This window comes from Opisthocomus hoazin, chromosome W (genome assembly GCF_030867145.1).
Source record: "Opisthocomus hoazin isolate bOpiHoa1 chromosome W, bOpiHoa1.hap1, whole genome shotgun sequence".
Lineage (NCBI taxonomy): Eukaryota > Metazoa > Chordata > Aves > Opisthocomiformes > Opisthocomidae > Opisthocomus > Opisthocomus hoazin.
This window is the reverse complement of record NC_134453.1, coordinates 35,766,508-35,787,289: the sequence shown is the minus strand read 5'-3', so window position 1 is coordinate 35,787,289 and position 20,782 is coordinate 35,766,508. Positions and strand designations below refer to the sequence as shown.

The window sequence follows — 20,782 nt, the reverse complement described above, 5'->3', positions numbered from 1 at the left end:
CAGCTTTGGGGGCTCTGCCTATTTTTCTAAAAGCCTCCTACCCAGCTTAGCGCAAGTCCTATCTTGATCTGCCCTCCAGCCCTCAAGCCACCAGTGCTGAACACGCGCTTTGTATTTTATTTTCTCCCGGGAGGCGTGCAGCTTAGAAACGGCTGCAATTGAAGTGGGGCTTTCAGGGAACAATTTAGAGCACCTTCTGTTGGCTCTGCGAAATGTTCTGAAAAGTTAAGGCCTGCCCTGCCCTGGCAAAAGCAGTCATGTGACTGGAGGGAGCAGCGCCAAAAAGCCACAAGCACGTTTGGGGTGGACTTGCTGCGGTAATAAATAACAGTAAGTAGTACTTCTAGCTACACCAGCCTCTTGTGAGACCTCGTTGCCCGCCCACAGGGTCGCAGCACTACACGGCGCAGATCCCTCCGCGGACTCGGCCAACGTCTTCTCCCTCCGCCCCCGGGTCGGATCCCTCCGCGCCCCGAGAGCACGCAAACTCCCCGAGCCCCGGCAAGCACCAGGTCGACGAGGGCGGCCCCGCCAGGGGGGCGGGGACAAGCGAAAACGACAGACGAGACAGCCAATCGAGACGCGGGATCGGCCGGCGGCGATCTGGCGGCCCAATGGGCGCCGCGGAGGGCCTGGCCGAGTGGAGGAAGCGCGGGGGCGACAAGGGGCGTTGTCGTGGCTGACGAGATTATTGGGGCGCCGCCACTGTCTTCGGGAAGGCGCTTCTCCGCCAACGTCATCTGCGAGGACGAGGAGGTAGCCGCGGCTTTGCTCTGTGCGCGGTCTCCCTTCCCTTCCCTTCCCTTCCCTTCCCTTCCCTTCCCTTCCCTTCCCTTCCCTTCCCTTCCCTTCCCTTCCCTTCCCTTCCCTTCCCTTCCCTTCCCTTCCCTTCCCTTCCCTTCCCTTCCCTTCCCTTCCCTTCCCTTCCCTTCCCTTCCCTTCCCTTCCCCCCCGTCCCCCGCGCTCGCAGGCACCCTGAGCCGAGGGCCCGTTGCGCGGTGCCCGGGAGCGCGGCAGGGTGGGTGGAGGGACGGGGGACGGGCGGGGCCTCTCTGGGTTGTGGCGCTCTCTACTGCACCATCCCTAAAACATCGCGCTTCTTCGGTGCCCCCCCCGGCTGCCGCGGCGCGTACTGGGTTGCTGGTGCTGTCCGGCTCGCCTCGGTTCCCAGCCCCACCGTGGCGCGTGCGCGCGTGCGCAGAGGAGGGCCTCTGACGGTAACGCTCTTGGTGGCAGCCGCAGACGTTTGCCGCGTGATATCCCTTTGGCACTGCAAGTCGTGCAAAGTTTGCTGCCGAGGGATGGGAGCGGTCCTGCCTCGTGTAGGATGATAGTCTTGAAACCGTAGATTAAGCACACGCAGTCAGTGTCCTCGGGGATTCGGCTGGGGGGGTGGGGTGGAGATGTGTGGGGGGGTGTGTAAACAGTGGACGTCCGCGTAGCGACCGTAAGGAATTAGTTCTGCATAGGAGAAATGCAGGTCCTGATGTGCCTCGTAATAGCGTTATAGGGATTTCACAGCTCTGCTGTGCAAGGCTTTGGTTCTGAAGCCCCGAACTGGATTATTAAAGCAAAGAATTACAGCTTTTCTTATTTTTCGTAAATAAAAAAACCCAAAAAACCAAATAAAACAAATCTAGAAACCAGTCATTCTGTAGGCTGCAAAAGCTTCCCAGATCTCGTTGCTGTGGTGAGGTGGGGCCGTGATAACAGCATGCTTGCAAGTTTCACGGATGCTGGTGCACCACGATGTGCTAGGAACTCGAGTGAGCTGCTCGGACTGTGTGGGAGGAAAAAAGCAGCCCTTACCTACACGATGGTAACTTTAAGTTAGTATCCCATATCATTTTGTTATTAAACTGCTGACGGTTAACTGTTAGGGATGTCTTCTGCTCTTGAAGGTAGGGTTTATGTGCAATGTAGAAGACAGACTGGTACGCTGCACTTGCAGGCTTCCTGTGATTATGCTTTTGCTCAATACTGGAGCTCCCTGTAGCATGGAAAACAAATGGCCGCTGATCTTCCACTTTGCCGAATCCTTTGCTGATTGAGTTAAGCCCTTTGTCTCCTGCCTCTGCGTGGACCACATCGAATGGAAAAAGTGCTTAGGAAATGGTGAACCCAAATCAAAACATACTGGAGGTCGCTAATGTGAAGTCCTGGCCCGTCTCCTTGCCCCCATCATCTTGCATGCTGAATCCTGCTTCTGGAGGGGGCTCTGTAAATACGTTGCATTTTGTGTATAGAAAGTATTGATATCACGTAAGAAAAGTCAACGTTTCGGCTTGCGTTTGGGGTATCCGGTAACCTGCTTCTGCACGAGTTCAGTGGGGCATATTGATTTGCTTAAGCTGTTGCCTTTCTCTGAAGCCAATTACGTTTTAACTGTTTGCTCTTCCTCCAGTGCCTTGTGTTCTGCGATCTTTCACCCCAAGCTCCGATGCTTTTCCTAGACATGCCTAAGGAGCCAATTATCAGGTTATCTGAAGCAGAAGGTTCTGGTGAATCTGTAAGTACTGGGGAAGCTTTCTGTATGCTAAACTGTACCTGTAATTAGTTCCTAATTTACTAGACTCTTTCCCTCTTGATAGGGCGCGGTAGGCTATTTTGGGTTTTCTGGCGCTGTAACCTTTTTGCCTCTAGCTTGTAACGGAATTGAGCTTTTTGACTAAAAGTAGGGATATAAAGCAATGCTCATCCCTGGGTACGTACTTCTGGTGCAAAATGCGGTGTCGCTTTGGAGCGCAGTCTGATGCCTGTTGTCATGGGTGAGAGTGAGAGGAGTGGTACTTCTTCTAATAGGGCGAAGAGGGCTTGGGGTTTTTGGCAGGTCGGGGTGAGGAAGGGCAAAGCCCGTTGAGAGGTGCTGGATGCTTCGCTTTGAGCTATACAAGTCAAGTTCAAGGACTTTGTGAACCCACGCAAAAGGCAGCCTGAAGTTTATTTTCCACCAGAACTGCTTGTGTTGCCCGAAGATACAATGGGGGCTTTAACCCGGAGACGAGCTTAGCTTCTGTGGGTGTTTTGTAGTCCGTTACTGTGTAGCTTGACAGAAATTGCACGTCTCTTCCCCCCCCCCACCCCCCCACCGCCTAGTGTGCATAATCGGTCTCTGTAGCTTTGCTTGGAAAATGTCGGTTGCAGGCGGACAGACGGTAGTTTGAAGCGCAGTGGTTGAATTGCTAGGAATTGGCTAACTGGTTTCTCTGGGTGGTTCTCTGCTCTCCTTCCTTCCCTTCCTGCCCTCTCCCCTCTTTGTGTGTGGCTTTTTATTTTATTTGTTTACGGTTTTGTACTTCCTTTCTCCAGCTTCTTGGGCATTTAATGTCCGCTGGGAAGAAGCGTGCTGCTCACCTGGGCCTGACCGATGGATTCCGGATGGTTGTGGATGAAGGGCCCGAGGGTGGGCAGCCTGTCTGTCACGTACATCTACATATTCTGGGTGGCCGTCAGTTGGGCTGGCCGCCTGGCTAAGATTTTTGCACCGCAAGAGTTGCCGCACGCGTACGAATCGCCACTGAATGGATTTCGTCTGTTGCCCGTCAGTCTAGCCACTGTCGATGTCTCATTTTTTGTGACGTGTGTCTGTGGAAGGTAACAAAGGCTTTGAGCAGCAGTTGCACAATAAAGATTTAGCATGGGGATATCATCTCTGTCTTGAGCGTCTTACTGAGGGAAATAGTTCTGCAAGTTAAAATGGTGTCTCTGTGGAGCGTAAGTGGTTTTGGGTGGTTCTGGCACAGTGCAGTGTGTTGGAGAAGCATCCAACTCCTGTTGGAGCACTTTATCCCTTTTCTGGTGAGGAGGGATATGGTAGGGGAAAACACTCGGTCTGAATGGCAGCTGTGGGGCTTCCCATAGCACAGTGGAATCTCTTTTGTCGGTTTGGGTCAGCTGTCCCGGCTCTGTCCCCTCCCAACCTCTTGCCCACCCCCAGCTTTCTGGAGTTTGGGGGTGGTTGGAGAGAGAGCCTCCATGCTGTGGGAGCACTGCTCAGCAGTAGTCAAAACAGTGGTGTGTTACAACTGCAAAGCATAGCACTGTGAGGGCTGCTATGGGGAAAGTCGCCTCCATCCCAGCCAGGGCCAAACTACAACTACATCGCGGGGAGACGGCAACCTTCATCTTTCTTTAATGGCTTTTAAAAAAGGGAGATGGGCACATGAAAGCAGGGCGATCCTTCGTTGCCCTTGAACACCGTGTTACTGAGGCACCAGAGACGCCCACTGGAAGGCGTCTTCATCTCTTCTGTATCCCCAAGCAATGGGGTGAAGTTTGGTGATGCGGGCGCGTAAGTAACGCGAGGCCTTCGCCTTTATTTAATCTTCCCGGGGAGAAGTTCTGGCTGTGTAAACTCCCTAAGGTATCCCGAAGGTGTTCCCGCTTCTGGGGGCGGGGGAATTCTGAAGCAGCTAGGCATGGCTCATACATTCAGAGAGACCGGGTGATTGCCGTAGGTTTAGGAGGTCTCTGGCGCCTGGTGGAATCTATGTCTCGCCTCGCTGGCAATGTTGCTGATACTTTGTTCCAAACCAGAGAGAGCAAAGGGTTATTAAACGGTGATCCGCTGAAGAATCGTAGCATCCTAGAGCAGCCCAGGTGGGCAGGGACCTCGAAAGATCGTCTGGCCCAGCCTTTTGTGGCAAAGGGAGCCTAGATGAGATTATCTAGCACCCTGTCCAATCGCATCTTGAAAACCTCCAGCGTTGAGACAAAATGTCTGTCTTGTATCGAGATGAAACCTCTCTCCTGGTGCAACTTGTACCCGTTGCCCCTTGTCTTCTCCATGTGGCTCCTCGCGAAGAGAGCACCTCCGGCCTCTTTGTAGCCACCCTTTAAGTACTGGTACTGGCATGCTGTGACGAGGTCCCCCCTGAGCCTTCTCTTCTCCAAGGGAGAAAAGACCCAACTCCTTCAGCCTTTCCTCATAGGGCGGGTTCTCCAGCCCTTTGATCGTCTTTGTGGCCCTCCTCGGGACCCTCTCCAGTCTGTCTGTGTCTTTTTTCGGTTTGTTGTTTTTCTGGGTTTTTTTTGAATTGTGGGGGCCAGAACTGGACACAGCGCTGCAGGTGCGGCCTGCAGGGGTGACCTCTGTGAGAAGAGGCCAGGGTCTGCCCTGGGCTGGACACAGCTGTTTCCAGCCAGCTAGGCACCGGACTCGCCGCAGGCCAAAGCTGAGCAACTCGGCGAAGCTGGTGGCGCCCCTGTGAAAACATCCGCTTAAAGTTAGTATGGGATACAAAGATGATCGCGTAAGCTTACTTGTACGTATCTTGCATGTTAGATGCATGCAAAAAAAGGTCACTTACCAACCCATCAATGCCTGGTGTCAGGTAAGGGATCTCTCGGCCTCGAGGGGTAACCTTTGGGGGGCGTCCCTACTCAAGGGGAGATCGCCGCCGCGCAGCCAGCTGCTGTGGAGGGAGAGCTCAACGGACCCTGATGGCCGCACATATTTCTAGCGTAAAGTGGTTGACTCGTAGTCAGATTTTCTGCCGTGTTCGCGCAGTTTTGGCCGCTTACCAGCCCAGTCTCCAGCCAAACCGGTATGTTGGGTTTGGTGCTGGGTTCTCGCAAGTAAATCAATCTACACCCATATGTTAGGTAACAGATTTGCCATCAATATGTATCATTCTCAGGTTAATTTGATCTTTCTTTGCACCCAGCAGGTTATGGTATGCACTTCACATCTCTATGTCTTCTATTAGCATTTGTGTTCCTATGTCTGTTTTTAGTATAGTAGTTTGTGTGGGCCTCTGAGAAAGTGGTAGCAAGCTGAAGGGCGAATTATGTCAGCTCTTATCAACAGCATCTGGCTAAACAAAAAAGGGGGAGATGTGGGAAACCATATAATTTGAGACAGAACAGCACTGTCTCATGACCCTGAAAGATAAGCGCATCCTGCGCCTCCCTTCTCTGTTCTCAGGAGATAAGCTGTTTTCACACAAACAGCTGCAAAAGATCCTGGAAAACAGCAACTGTGAACTGGCATTTGCAAAGCCACGAATCCAAAGCTCATTGGCTCTAGTAACTATTGTATTAGTATATAAGGTATTCACTTAAACAATAAAATGATTCTGATCAAGCACAAGATTGGGGTCCATGAAGTCATTCACCACAAGCGCACACAGGTATCTGAGTAAGAATTAAACTGGGGTCAGGGACTAAAGGATGTGGTGAAATAACATGTTCATTTACAGTGCGGAGATCTCAAACAAATCTATACTCTGAGTCCCCATCTTTATCTAATAATCGATGTTTGCTTACGGGTAGAATAGGAGTATTATAAGGACTTTGACGTTCTCCAAGTATGCCCTTTTTCAAGAAAGACTCGGTTTGTTTTTGTATTTTTTGCGCCGCAATAAAGAATACCTGCTTAACAGTCTGCCAACTATTGAGTCTTCAATTCCGGCTTTTCACGGCATCAATGGAGAAATCCCCAGAGCCCCTTCTAGGGAGTCAACGTGCTGGGGTGCCTCTCTGAAGTGCCTGCACGCTAACACGCGCAGTATGGGGAAAAAGCACGAGGAGAGGTGCTCTGCTGGACCTCCTGCTGAACAACAAGGAGGGGCTTGTTGGGGATGCGAAGGCCAAAGGCAGCCTTGGCTGCAGCGGCCGTGAGATGGCGGAGTTCAGGATCCCGAGAGGAGGGTAAAAAGCAAGCTCGCAACCCTGGACTTGAGGAGAGCCGACTCTGGCCTCTTCAGGGATCTGCTTGGAGGCGTCCCGTGGGATAGGGCCCTGGAGGGAAGAGGGGCCCAAGGAAGCTGGTTAATATTGGAGGGTCACCTCCTCCGAGCTCAAGAGCGGTCCGTCGCAACGAGCCTTAAGGCTGCGCAAGAGGAAGGTGAGCCTGAATCCAACCTCGAGTTGACTGACGCAAGTAACTCACGAGATGAAGGAGGCTGGACGCTTGTCTGTGCTTGGGCTAGAAGGAAGAACCCTCCCCCCTCTCCTGAAGTGTCCCTACATAACAGACAGGATGCTCTGGGCTTGGGGACTGAAGAGCACGCGAGTAACGGACAGGATCCAGGACAAGCCAGCCATGCAAAGCTGACCCAACCACCCACCCGCATTCGAACCAGTGCCACCGGAAAAGCACGTAAGGTATTGGTAATTGGAGATTCCCTACTGAGAGGCACCGAAGCACCCATTTGCCGTCCAGACGGTTTCTCTAGAGAAGTCTGCTGCCTACCAGGAGCTCGCATCCGTGGCGTCACTGAGAGGCTGCCGAGCCTGGTGAACCCTACAGATTATCATCCGCTCCTACTGTTCCGTGTAGGGTCTGACGAGGCAACTTGGAACCCTCCAAAGAGACTATATGTCCCTCGGAGCAATGTTAAAAGGATCAGGAGCAGAGGTGGTGGTCTCCTCTATCCTCCCAGTCAGAGGAAGGGGTCCAGGAAGGAGGAGGCGAATTGAACAGGTGAATGCCTGGCCGCGTAGCTGGTGCCATGCTCAAGGTTTTGCCTTCTGTGATCATGGATCTACCTTTGAGAAGCCAGGTCTGTTGGCAGCTGATGGGGTTCACCTGACCAAGCGGGGCAAGAGGGGCTTCGCCAACGAGCTGGCCAGACTCACAAGGAGGGCTTTAAACTAGACTCGGCGGGGGAAGGGGATGGAGTTTTGAGCAACAGAGAAGAGCCAGGGGCTGCTGATGCGTTAGGAACCAACAGGGGAACACCTGAGAAATGCCGCAAAGGAACTGGGGCGCGATCCTCCAAAAAGGCGATGCGGTCGACAGCCCAACTGAAGCGTCTCTACGCCAACGCGCGCAGCACGGGTAACAAACATGGCTGAGTAAGGACCTTCTGGTCGAGCTGAAGCACGAGAAGGAAACGCGTAGGCAGTGGAAGCGGGGACAGGCAGCCTGGGAAGAATGTAGGGATGTTGCCCGGGTGCGTGGGGATGGGATCAGGAAAGCTAAGGCACAGCCGGAGCTGAATTTGGCAAGGGGTGTGAAGAATCGTAGGAAGGGCTTCTACTGGGGCATTGGTCAGAAAAGGAAGACTAAAGACACACACCACACTACATACACACACCACACCACCCCCACCACCCCCCGATAAATAACACAGGAGATCTACAGACAGACGATTTTTTTCCTCCGTTTTCACTGGCGATCACTGTTCCCACATCCATGATCTGGATGATGGGTAGACAGACCGTACCCTCAGCGAGTTTGCTGATGATACAGAACTGGGAGGAATGGCTGATACCCCAGGGGGTTGTGCTGCCATCCAGAGGGACCTCGACGGGCTGGAGAAATGGGCAGGCAGGAGCCTCGTGCAGTTCAACAAGGGGAAGTGCAAAGTCCCGCGCCTGGGGAGGAACAACCCCATGCACCAGTATATGCTGGAGGCCGACTGGCTGGAAAGCAGCTTTGCAGAAAAGGACGTGGGGGGCTCCTGGTGGACACCAAGTTGAACGCGAGCCGACAACGTGCCCTTGCCGCAAAGAAGGCTAAGGCTATCCTTAGCCCGATACAGAGGAAAGCAGGGTTTATGTATGTTACACTACAGTTGTGTAGAGCAATCGAATTGCTCGCTCTCCCCGGGGGTGCAGGGCACCACAGACCACCCTCGGGCAGCTTTGGGGGCTCTGCCTATTTTTCTAAAAGCCTCCTACCCAGCTTAGCGCAAGTCCTATCTTGATCTGCCCTCCAGCCCTCAAGCCACCAGTGCTGAACACGCGCTTTGTATTTTATTTTCTCCCGGGAGGCGTGCAGCTTAGAAACGGCTGCAATTGAAGTGGGGCTTTCAGGGAACAATTTAGAGCACCTTCTGTTGGCTCTGCGAAATGTTCTGAAAAGTTAAGGCCTGCCCTGCCCTGGCAAAAGCAGTCATGTGACTGGAGGGAGCAGCGCCAAAAAGCCACAAGCACGTTTGGGGTGGACTTGCTGCGGTAATAAATAACAGTAAGTAGTACTTCTAGCTACACCAGCCTCTTGTGAGACCTCGTTGCCCGCGCACAGGGTCGCAGCACTACACGGCGCAGATCCCTCCGCGGACTCGGCCAACGTCTTCTCCCTCCGCCCCCGGGTCGGATCCCTCCGCGCCCCGAGAGCACGCAAACTCCCCGAGCCCCGGCAAGCACCAGGTCGACGAGGGCGGCCCCGCTAGGGGGGCGGGGACAAGCGAAAACGACAGACGAGACAGCCAATCGAGACGCGGGATCGGCCGGCGGCGATCTGGAGGCCCAATGGGCGCCGCGGAGGGCCTGGCCGAGTGGAGGAAGCGCGGGGGCGACAAGGGGCGTTGTCGTGGCTGACGAGATTATTGGGGCGCCGCCACTGTCTTCGGGAAGGCGCTTCTCCGCCAACGTCATCTGCGAGGACGAGGAGGTAGCCGCGGCTTTGCTCTGTGCGCTGTCCCCCTTCCCTTCCCTTCCCTTCCCCCCCCGTCCCCCGCGCTCGCAGGCACCCTGAGCCGAGGGCCTGTTGCGCGGTGCCCGGGAGCGCGGCAGGGTGGGTGGAGGGACGGGGGACGGGCGGGGCCTCTCTGGGTTGTGGCGCTCTCTACTGCACCATCCCTAAAACATCGCGCTTCTTCGGTGCCCCCCCCGGCTGCCGCGGCGCGTACTGGGTTGCTGGTGCTGTCCGGCTCGCCTCGGTTCCCAGCCCCACCGTGGCGCGTGCGCGCGTGCGCAGAGGAGGGCCTCTGACGGTAACGCTCTTGGTGGCAGCCGCAGACGTTTGCCGCGTGATATCCCTTTGGCACTGCAAGTCGTGCAAAGTTTGCTGCCGAGGGATGGGAGCGGTCCTGCCTCGTGTAGGATGATAGTCTTGAAACCGTAGATTAAGCACACGCAGTCAGTGTCCTCGGGGATTCGGCTGGGGGGGTGGGGTGGAGATGTGGGGGGGGGTGTGTAAACAGTGGACGTCCGCGTAGCGACCTTAAGGAATTAGTTCTGCATAGGAGAAATGCAGGTCCTGATGTGCCTCGTAATAGCGTTATAGGGATTTCACAGCTCTGCTGTGCAAGGCTTTGGTTCTGAAGCCCCGAACTGGATTATTAAAGCAAAGAATTACAGCTTTTCTTATTTTTCGTAAATAAAAAAACCCAAAAAACCAAATAAAACAAATCTAGAAACCAGTCATTCTGTAGGCTGCAAAAGCTTCCCAGATCTCGTTGCTGTGGTGAGGTGGGGCCATGATAACAGCATGCTTGCAAGTTTCACGGATGCTGGTGCACCACGATGTGCTAGGAACTCGAGTGAGCTGCTCGGACTGTGTGGGAGGAAAAAAGCAGCCCTTACCTACACGATGGTAACTTTAAGTTAGTATCCCATATCATTTTGTTATTAAACTGCTGACGGTTAACTGTTAGGGATGTCTTCTGCTCTTGAAGGTAGGGTTTATGTGCAATGTAGAAGACAGACTGGTACGCTGCACTTGCAGGCTTCCTGTGATTATGCTTTTGCTCAATACTGGAGCTCCCTGTAGCATGGAAAACAAATGGCCGCTGATCTTCCACTTTGCCAAATCCTTTGCTGATTAAGCCCTTTGTCTCCTGCCTCTGCGTGGACCACATCGAATGGAAAAAGTGCTTAGGAAATGGTGAACCCAAATCAAAACATACTGGAGGTCGCTAATGTGAAGTCCTGGCCCGTCTCCTTGCCCCCATCATCTTGCATGCTGAATCCTGCTTCTGGAGGGGGCTCTGTAAATACGTTGCATTTTGTGTATAGAAAGTATTGATATCACGTAAGAAAAGTCAACGTTTCGGCTTGCGTTTGGGGTATCCGGTAACCTGCTTCTGCACGAGTTCAGTGGGGCATATTGATTTGCTTAAGCTGTTGCCTTTCTCTGAAGCCAATTACGTTTTAACTGTTTGCTCTTCCTCCAGTGCCTTGTGTTCTGCGATCTTTCACCCCAAGCTCCGATGCTTTTCCTAGACATGCCTAAGGAGCCAATTATCAGGTTATCTGAAGCAGAAGGTTCTGGTGAATCTGTAAGTACTGGGGAAGCTTTCTGTATGCTAAACTGTACCTGTAATTAGTTCCTAATTTACTAGACTCTTTCCCTCTTGATAGGGCGCGGTAGGCTATTTTGGGTTTTCTGGCGCTGTAACCTTTTTGCCTCTAGCTTGTAACGGAATTGAGCTTTTTGACTAAAAGTAGGGATATAAAGCAATGCTCATCCCTGGGTACGTACTTCTGGTGCAAAATGCGGTGTCGCTTTGGAGCGCAGTCTGATGCCTGTTGTCATGGGTGAGAGTGAGAGGAGTGGTACTTCTTCTAATAGGGCGAAGAGGGCTTGGGGTTTTTGGCAGGTCGGGGTGAGGAAGGGCAAAGCCCGTTGAGAGGTGCTGGATGCTTCGCTTTGAGCTATAAAAGTCAAGTTCAAGGACTTTGTGAACCCACGCAAAAGGCAGCCTGAAGTTTATTTTCCACCAGAACTGCTTGTGTTGCCCGAAGATACAATAGGGGCTTTAACCCGGAGACGAGCTTAGCTTCTGTGGGTGTTTTGTAGTCCGTTACTGTGTAGCTTGACAGAAATTGCACGTCTCTTCCCCCCCACCACCCCCCCACCGCCTAGTGTGCATAATCGGTCTCTGTAGCTTTGCTTGGAAAATGTCGGTTGCAGGCGGACAGACGGTAGTTTGAAGCGCAGTGGTTGAATTGCTAGGAATTGGCTAACTGGTTTCTCTGGGTGGTTCTCTGCTCTCCTTCCTTCCCTTCCTGCCCTCTCCCCTCTTTGTGTGTGGCTTTTTATTTTATTTGTTTACGGTTTTGTACTTCCTTTCTCCAGCTTCTTGGGCATTTAATGTCCGCTGGGAAGAAGCGTGCTGCTCACCTGGGCCTGACCGATGGATTCCGGATGGTTGTGGATGAAGGGCCCGAGGGTGGGCAGCCTGTCTGTCACGTACATCTACATATTCTGGGTGGCCGTCAGTTGGGCTGGCCGCCTGGCTAAGATTTTTGCACCGCAAGAGTTGCCGCACGCGTACGAATCGCCACTGAATGGATTTCGTCTGTTGCCCGTCAGTCTAGCCACTGTCGATGTCTCATTTTTTGTGACGTGTGTCTGTGGAAGGTAACAAAGGCTTTGAGCAGCAGTTGCACAATAAAGATTTAGCATGGGGATATCATCTCTGTCTTGAGCGTCTTACTGAGGGAAATAGTTCTGCAAGTTAAAATGGTGTCTCTGTGGAGCGTAAGTGGTTTTGGGTGGTTCTGGCACAGTGCAGTGTGTTGGAGAAGCATCCAACTCCTGTTGGAGCACTTTATCCCTTTTCTGGTGAGGAGGGATATGGTAGGGGAAAACACTCGGTCTGAATGGCAGCTGTGGGGCTTCCCATAGCACAGTGGAATCTCTTTTGTCGGTTTGGGTCAGCTGTCCCAGCTCTGTCCCCTCCCAACCTCTTGCCCACCCCCAGCTTTCTGGAGTTTGGGGGTGGTTGGAGAGAGAGCCTCCATGCTGTGGGAGCACTGCTCAGCAGTAGTCAAAACAGTGGTGTGTTACAACTGCAAAGCATAGCACTGTGAGGGCTGCTATGGGGAAAGTCGCCTCCATCCCAGCCAGGGCCAAACTACAACTACATCGCGGGGAGACAGCAACCTTCATCTTTCTTTAATGGCTTTTAAAAAAGGGAGATGGGCACATGAAAGCAGGGCGATCCTTCGTTGCCCTTGAACACCGTGTTACTGAGGCACCAGAGACGCCCACTGGAAGGCGTCTTCATCTCTTCTGTATCCCCAAGCAATGGGGTGAAGTTTGGTGATGCGGGCGCGTAAGTAACGCGAGGCCTTCGCCTTTATTTAATCTTCCCGGGGAGAAGTTCTGGCTGTGTAAACTCCCTAAGGTATCCCGAAGGTGTTCCCGCTTCTGGGGGCGGGGGAATTCTGAAGCAGCTAGGCATGGCTCATACATTCAGAGAGACCGGGTGATTGCCGTAGGTTTAGGAGGTCTCTGGCGCCTGGTGGAATCTATGTCTCGCCTCGCTGGCAACGTTGCTGATACTTTGTTCCAAACCAGAGAGAGCAAAGGGTTATTAAACGGTGATCCGCTGAAGAATCGTAGCATCCTAGAGCAGCCCAGGTGGGCAGGGACCTCGAAAGATCGTCTGGCCCAGCCTTTTGTGGCAAAGGGAGCCTAGATGAGATTATCTAGCACCCTGTCCAATCGCATCTTGAAAACCTCCAGCGTTGAGACAAAATGTCTGTCTTGTATCGAGATGAAACCTCTCTCCTGGTGCAACTTGTACCCGTTGCCCCTTGTCTTCTCCATGTGGCTCCTCGCGAAGAGAGCACCTCCGGCCTCTTTGTAGCCACCCTTTAAGTACTGGTACTGGCATGCTGTGACGAGGTCCCCCCTGAGCCTTCTCTTCTCCAAGGGAGAAAAGACCCAACTCCTTCAGCCTTTCCTCATAGGGCGGGTTCTCCAGCCCTTTGATCGTCTTTGTGGCCCTCCTCGGGACCCTCTCCAGTCTGTCTGTGTCTTTTTTCGGTTTGTTGTTTTTCTGGGTTTTTTTTGAATTGTGGGGGCCAGAACTGGACACAGCGCTGCAGGTGCGGCCTGCAGGGGTGACCTCTGTGAGAAGAGGCCAGGGTCTGCCCTGGGCTGGACACAGCTGTTTCCAGCCAGCTAGGCACCGGACTCGCCGCAGGCCAAAGCTGAGCAACTCGGCGAAGCTGGTGGCGCCCCTGTGAAAACATCCGCTTAAAGTTAGTATGGGATACAAAGATGATCGCGTAAGCTTACTTGTACGTATCTTGCATGTTAGATGCATGCAAAAAAAGGTCACTTACTAACCCATCAATGCCTGGTGTCAGGTAAGGGATCTCTCGGCCTCGAGGGGTAACCTTTGGGGGGCGTCCCTACTCAAGGGGAGATCGCCGCCGCGCAGCCAGCTGCTGTGGAGGGAGAGCTCAACGGACCCTGATGGCCGCACATATTTCTAGCGTAAAGTGGTTGACTCGTAGTCAGATTTTCTGCCGTGTTCGCGCAGTTTTGGCCGCTTACCAGCCCAGTCTCCAGCCAAACCGGTATGTTGGGTTTGGTGCTGGGTTCTCGCAAGTAAATCAATCTACACCCATATGTTAGGTAACAGATTTGCCATCAATATGTATCATTCTCAGGTTAATTTGATCTTTCTTTGCACCCAGCAGGTTATGGTATGCACTTCACATCTCTATGTCTTCTATTAGCATTTGTGTTCCTATGTCTGTTTTTAGTATAGTAGTTTGTGTGGGCCTCTGAGAAAGTGGTAGCAAGCTGAAGGGCGAATTATGTCAGCTCTTATCAACAGCATCTGGCTAAACAAAAAAGGGGGAGATGTGGGAAACCATATAATTTGAGACAGAACAGCACTGTCTCATGACCCTGAAAGATAAGCGCATCCTGCGCCTCCCTTCTCTGTTCTCAGGAGATAAGCTGTTTTCACACAAACAGCTGCAAAAGATCCTGGAAAACAGCAACTGTGAACTGGCATTTGCAAAGCCACGAATCCAAAGCTCATTGGCTCTAGTAACTATTGTATTAGTATATAAGGTATTCACTTAAACAATAAAATGATTCTGATCAAGCACAAGATTGGGGTCCATGAAGTCATTCACCACAAGCGCACACAGGTATCTGAGTAAGAATTAAACTGGGGTCAGGGACTAAAGGATGTGGTGAAATAACATGTTCATTTACAGTGCGGAGATCTCAAACAAATCTATACTCTGAGTCCCCATCTTTATCTAATAATCGATGTTTGCTTACGGGTAGAATAGGAGTATTATAAGGACTTTGACGTTCTCCAAGTATGCCCTTTTTCAAGAAAGACTCGGTTTGTTTTTGTATTTTTTGCGCCGCAATAAAGAATACCTGCTTAACAGTCTGCCAACTATTGAGTCTTCAATTCCGGCTTTTCACGGCATCAATGGAGAAATCCCCAGAGCCCCTTCTAGGGAGTCAACGTGCTGGGGTGCCTCTCTGAAGTGCCTGCACGCTAACACGCGCAGTATGGGGAAAAAGCACGAGGAGAGGTGCTCTGCTGGACCTCCTGCTGAACAACAAGGAGGGGCTTGTTGGGGATGCGAAGGCCAAAGGCAGCCTTGGCTGCAGCGGCCGTGAGATGGCGGAGTTCAGGATCCCGAGAGGAGGGTAAAAAGCAAGCTCGCAACCCTGGACTTGAGGAGAGCCGACTCTGGCCTCTTCAGGGATCTGCTTGGAGGCGTCCCGTGGGATAGGGCCCTGGAGGGAAGAGGGGCCCAAGGAAGCTGGTTAATATTGGAGGGTCACCTCCTCCGAGCTCAAGAGCGGTCCGTCGCAACGAGCCTTAAGGCTGCGCAAGAGGAAGGTGAGCCTGAATCCAACCTCGAGTTGACTGACGCAAGTAACTCACGAGATGAAGGAGGCTGGACGCTTGTCTGTGCTTGGGCTAGAAGGAAGAACCCTCCCCCCTCTCCTGAAGTGTCCCTACATAACAGACAGGATGCTCTGGGCTTGGGGACTGAAGAGCACGCGAGTAACGGACAGGATCCAGGACAAGCCAGCCATGCAAAGCTGACCCAACCACCCACCCGCATTCGAACCAGTGCCACCGGAAAAGCACGTAAGGTATTGGTAATTGGAGATTCCCTACTGAGAGGCACCGAAGCACCCATTTGCCGTCCAGACGGTTTCTCTAGAGAAGTCTGCTGCCTACCAGGAGCTCGCATCCGTGGCGTCACTGAGAGGCTGCCGAGCCTGGTGAACCCTACAGATTATCATCCGCTCCTACTGTTCCGTGTAGGGTCTGACGAGGCAACTTGGAACCCTCCAAAGAGACTATATGTCCCTCGGAGCAATGTTAAAAGGATCAGGAGCAGAGGTGGTGGTCTCCTCTATCCTCCCAGTCAGAGGAAGGGGTCCAGGAAGGAGGAGGCGAATTGAACAGGTGAATGCCTGGCCGCGTAGCTGGTGCCATGCTCAAGGTTTTGCCTTCTGTGATCATGGATCTACCTTTGAGAAGCCAGGTCTGTTGGCAGCTGATGGGGTTCACCTGACCAAGCGGGGCAAGAGGGGCTTCGCCAACGAGCTGGCCAGACTCACAAGGAGGGCTTTAAACTAGACTCGGCGGGGGAAGGGGATGGAGTTTTGAGCAACAGAGAAGAGCCAGGGGCTGCTGATGCGTTAGGAACCAACAGGGGAACACCTGAGAAATGCCGCAAAGGAACTGGGGCGCGATCCTCCAAAAAGGCGATGCGGTCGACAGCCCAACTGAAGCGTCTCTACGCCAACGCGCGCAGCACGGGTAACAAACATGGCTGAGTAAGGACCTTCTGGTCGAGCTGAAGCACGAGAAGGAAACGCGTAGGCAGTGGAAGCGGGGACAGGCAGCCTGGGAAGAATGTAGGGATGTTGCCCGGGTGCGTGGGGATGGGATCAGGAAAGCTAAGGCACAGCCGGAGCTGAATTTGGCAAGGGGTGTGAAGAATCGTAGGAAGGGCTTCTACTGGGGCATTGGTCAGAAAAGGAAGACTAAAGACACACACCACACTACATACACACACCACACCACCCCCACCACCCCCCGATAAATAACACAGGAGATCTACAGACAGACGATTTTTTTCCTCCGTTTTCACTGGCGATCACTGTTCCCACATCCATGATCTGGATGATGGGTAGACAGACCGTACCCTCAGCGAGTTTGCTGATGATACAGAACTGGGAGGAATGGCTGATACCCCAGGGGGTTGTGCTGCCATCCAGAGGGACCTCGACGGGCTGGAGAAATGGGCAGGCAGGAGCCTCGTGCAGTTCAACAAGGGGAAGTGCAAAGTCCCGCGCCTGGGGAGGAACAACCCCATGCACCAGTATATGCTGGAGGCCGACTGGCTGGAAAGCAGCTTTGCAGAAAAGGACGTGGGGGGCTCCTGGTGGACACCAAGTTGAACGCGAGCCGACAACGTGCCCTTGCCGCAAAGAAGGCTAAGGCTATCCTTAGCCCGATACAGAGGAAAGCAGGGTTTATGTATGTTACACTACAGTTGTGTAGAGCAATCGAATTGCTCGCTCTCCCCGGGGGTGCAGGGCACCACAGACCACCCTCGGGCAGCTTTGGGGGCTCTGCCTATTTTTCTAAAAGCCTCCTACCCAGCTTAGCGCAAGTCCTATCTTGATCTGCCCTCCAGCCCTCAAGCCACCAGTGCTGAACACGCGCTTTGTATTTTATTTTCTCCCGGGAGGCGTGCAGCTTAGAAACGGCTGCAATTGAAGTGGGGCTTTCAGGGAACAATTTAGAGCACCTTCTGTTGGCTCTGCGAAATGTTCTGAAAAGTTAAGGCCTGCCCTGCCCTGGCAAAAGCAGTCATGTGACTGGAGGGAGCAGCGCCAAAAAGCCACAAGCACGTTTGGGGTGGACTTGCTGCGGTAATAAATAACAGTAAGTAGTACTTCTAGCTACACCAGCCTCTTGTGAGACCTCGTTGCCCGCGCACAGGGTCGCAGCACTACACGGCGCAGATCCCTCCGCGGACTCGGCCAACGTCTTCTCCCTCCGCCCCCGGGTCGGATCCCTCCGCGCCCCGAGAGCACGCAAACTCCCCGAGCCCCGGCAAGCACCAGGTCGACGAGGGCGGCCCCGCTAGGGGGGCGGGGACAAGCGAAAACGACAGACGAGACAGCCAATCGAGACGCGGGATCGGCCGGCGGCGATCTGGAGGCCCAATGGGCGCCGCGGAGGGCCTGGCCGAGTGGAGGAAGCGCGGGGGCGACAAGGGGCGTTGTCGTGGCTGACGAGATTATTGGGGCGCCGCCACTGTCTTCGGGAAGGCGCTTCTCCGCCAACGTCATCTGCGAGGACGAGGAGGTAGCCGCGGCTTTGCTCTGTGCGCTGTCCCCCTTCCCTTCCCTTCCCTTCCCCCCCCGTCCCCCGCGCTCGCAGGCACCCTGAGCCGAGGGCCTGTTGCGCGGTGCCCGGGAGCGCGGCAGGGTGGGTGGAGGGACGGGGGACGGGCGGGGCCTCTCTGGGTTGTGGCGCTCTCTACTGCACCATCCCTAAAACATCGCGCTTCTTCGGTGCCCCCCCCGGCTGCCGCGGCGCGTACTGGGTTGCTGGTGCTGTCCGGCTCGCCTCGGTTCCCAGCCCCACCGTGGCGCGTGCGCGCGTGCGCAGAGGAGGGCCTCTGACGGTAACGCTCTTGGTGGCAGCCGCAGACGTTTGCCGCGTGATATCCCTTTGGCACTGCAAGTCGTGCAAAGTTTGCTGCCGAGGGATGGGAGCGGTCCTGCCTCGTGTAGGATGATAGTCTTGAAACCGTAGATTAAGCACACGCAGTCAGTGTCCTCGGGGATTCGGCTGGGGGGGTGGGGTGGAGATGTGGGGGGGGGGGTGTAAACAGTGGACGTCCGCGTAGCGACCTTAAGGAATTAGTTCTGCATAGGAGAAATGCAGGTCCTGATGTGCCTCGTAATAGCGTTATAGGGATTTCACAGCTCTGCTGTGCAAGGCTTTGGTTCTGAAGCCCCGAACTGGATTATTAAAGCAAAGAATTACAGCTTTTCTTATTTTTCGTAAATAAAAAAACCCAAAAAACCAAATAAAACAAATCTAGAAACCAGTCATTCTGTAGGCTGCAAAAGCTTCCCAGATCTCGTTGCTGTGGTGAGGTGGGGCCATGATAACAGCATGCTTGCAAGTTTCACGGATGCTGGTGCACCACGATGTGCTAGGAACTCGAGTGAGCTGCTCGGACTGTGTGGGAGGAAAAAAGCAGCCCTTACCTACACGATGGTAACTTTAAGTTAGTATCCCATATCATTTTGTTATTAAACTGCTGACGGTTAACTGTTAGGGATGTCTTCTGCTCTTGAAGGTAGGGTTTATGTGCAATGTAGAAGACAGACTGGTACGCTGCACTTGCAGGCTTCCTGTGATTATGCTTTTGCTCAATACTGGAGCTCCCTGTAGCATGGAAAACAAATGGCCGCTGATCTTCCACTTTGCCAAATCCTTTGCTGATTAAGCCCTTTGTCTCCTGCCTCTGCGTGGACCACATCGAATGGAAAAAGTGCTTAGGAAATGGTGAACCCAAATCAAAACATACTGGAGGTCGCTAATGTGAAGTCCTGGCCCGTCTCCTTGCCCCCATCATCTTGCATGCTGAATCCTGCTTCTGGAGGGGGCTCTGTAAATACGTTGCATTTTGTGTATAGAAAGTATTGATATCACGTAAGAAAAGTCAACGTTTCGGCTTGCGTTTGGGGTATCCGGTAACCTGCTTCTGCACGAGTTCAGTGGGGCATATTGATTTGCTTAAGCTGTTGCCTTTCTCTGAAGCCAATTACGTTTTAACTGTTTGCTCTTCCTCCAGTGCCTTGTGTTCTGCGATCTTTCACCCCAAGCTCCGATGCTTTTCCTAGACATGCCTAAGGAGCCAATTATCAGGTTATCTGAAGCAGAAGGTTCTGGTGAATCTGTAAGTACTGGGGAAGCTTTCTGTATGCTAAACTGTACCTGTAATTAGTTCCTAATTTACTAGACTCTTTCCCTCTTGATAGGGCGCGGTAGGCTATTTTGGGTTTTCTGGCGCTGTAACCTTTTTGCCTCTAGCTTGTAACGGAATTGAGCTTTTTGACTAAAAGTAGGGATATAAAGCAATGCTCATCCCTGGGTACGTACTTCTGGTGCAAAATGCGGTGTCGCTTTGGAGCGCAGTCTGATGCCTGTTGTCATGGGTGAGAGTGAGAGGAGTGGTACTTCTTCTAATAGGGCGAAGAGGGCTTGGGGTTTTTGGCAGGTCGGGGTGAGGAAGGGCAAAGCCCGTTGAGAGGTGCTGGATGCTTCGCTTTGAGCTATAAAAGTCAAGTTCAAGGACTTTGTGAACCCACGCAAAAGGCAGCCTGAAGTTTATTTTCCACCAGAACTGCTTGTGTTGCCCGAAGATACAATAGGGGCTTTAACCCGGAGACGAGCTTAGCTTCTGTGGGTGTTTTGTAGTCCGTTACTGTGTAGCTTGACAGAAATTGCACGTCTCTTCCCCCCCACCACCCCCCCACCGCCTAGTGTGCATAATCGGTCTCTGTAGCTTTGCTTGGAAAATGTCGGTTGCAGGCGGACAGACGGTAGTTTGAAGCGCAGTGGTTGAATTGCTAGGAATTGGCTAACTGGTTTCTCTGGGTGGTTCTCTGCTCTCCTTCCTTCCCTTCCTGCCCTCTCCCCTCTTTGTGTGTGGCTTTTTATTTTATTTGTTTACGGTTTTGTACTTCCTTTCTCCAGCTTCTTGGGCATTTAATGTCCGCTGGGAAGAAGCGTGCTGCTCACCTGGGCCTGACCGATGGATTCCGGATGGTTGTGGATGAAGGGCCCGAGGGTGGGCAGCCTGTCTGTCACGTACATCTACATATTCTGGGTGGCCGTCAGTTGGGCTGGCCGCCTGGCTAAGATTTTTGCACCGCAAGAGTTGCCGCACGCGTACGAATCGCCACTGAATGGATTTCGTCTGTTGCCCGTCAGTCTAGCCACTGTCGATGTCTCATTTTTTGTGACGTGTGTCTGTGGAAGGTAACAAAGGCTTTGAGCAGCAGTTGCACAATAAAGATTTAGCATGGGGATATCATCTCTGTCTTGAGCGTCTTACTGAGGGAAATAGTTCTGCAAGTTAAAATGGTGTCTCTGTGGAGCGTAAGTGGTTTTGGGTGGTTCTGGCACAGTGCAGTGTGTTGGAGAAGCATCCAACTCCTGTTGGAGCACTTTATCCCTTTTCTGGTGAGGAGGGATATGGTAGGGGAAAACACTCGGTCTGAATGGCAGCTGTGGGGCTTCCCATAGCACAGTGGAATCTCTTTTGTCGGTTTGGGTCAGCT

General features: G+C 53.1%; 3 protein-coding genes across 3 annotated transcripts; all 3 read left to right on the top strand.

Annotated features, from left to right (window-relative positions):
• Positions 1-366: 366 nt before the first annotated feature.
• LOC142365496 (adenosine 5'-monophosphoramidase HINT2-like) lies at positions 367-3,649 on the top strand (the record flags this gene model as incomplete). Its single annotated transcript, XM_075446317.1, has 3 exons — positions 367-756; positions 2,405-2,509; positions 3,310-3,649. Coding segments are annotated over 3 exons (660 nt in total), but the record flags the coding sequence as incomplete, so codon positions are not given.
• Positions 3,650-8,953: 5,304 nt separating this feature from the next.
• Positions 8,954-12,092, top strand: LOC142365495 (adenosine 5'-monophosphoramidase HINT2-like; the record flags this gene model as incomplete). The annotated part of the gene is made up of 3 exons (XM_075446316.1): positions 8,954-9,343; positions 10,848-10,952; positions 11,753-12,092. Coding segments are annotated over 3 exons (660 nt in total), but the record flags the coding sequence as incomplete, so codon positions are not given.
• A 5,304-nt stretch (positions 12,093-17,396) lies between these two features.
• Positions 17,397-20,535, top strand: LOC142365494 (adenosine 5'-monophosphoramidase HINT2-like; the record flags this gene model as incomplete). Its single annotated transcript, XM_075446315.1, has 3 exons — positions 17,397-17,786; positions 19,291-19,395; positions 20,196-20,535. Coding segments are annotated over 3 exons (660 nt in total), but the record flags the coding sequence as incomplete, so codon positions are not given.
• Positions 20,536-20,782: the final 247 nt, after the last annotated feature.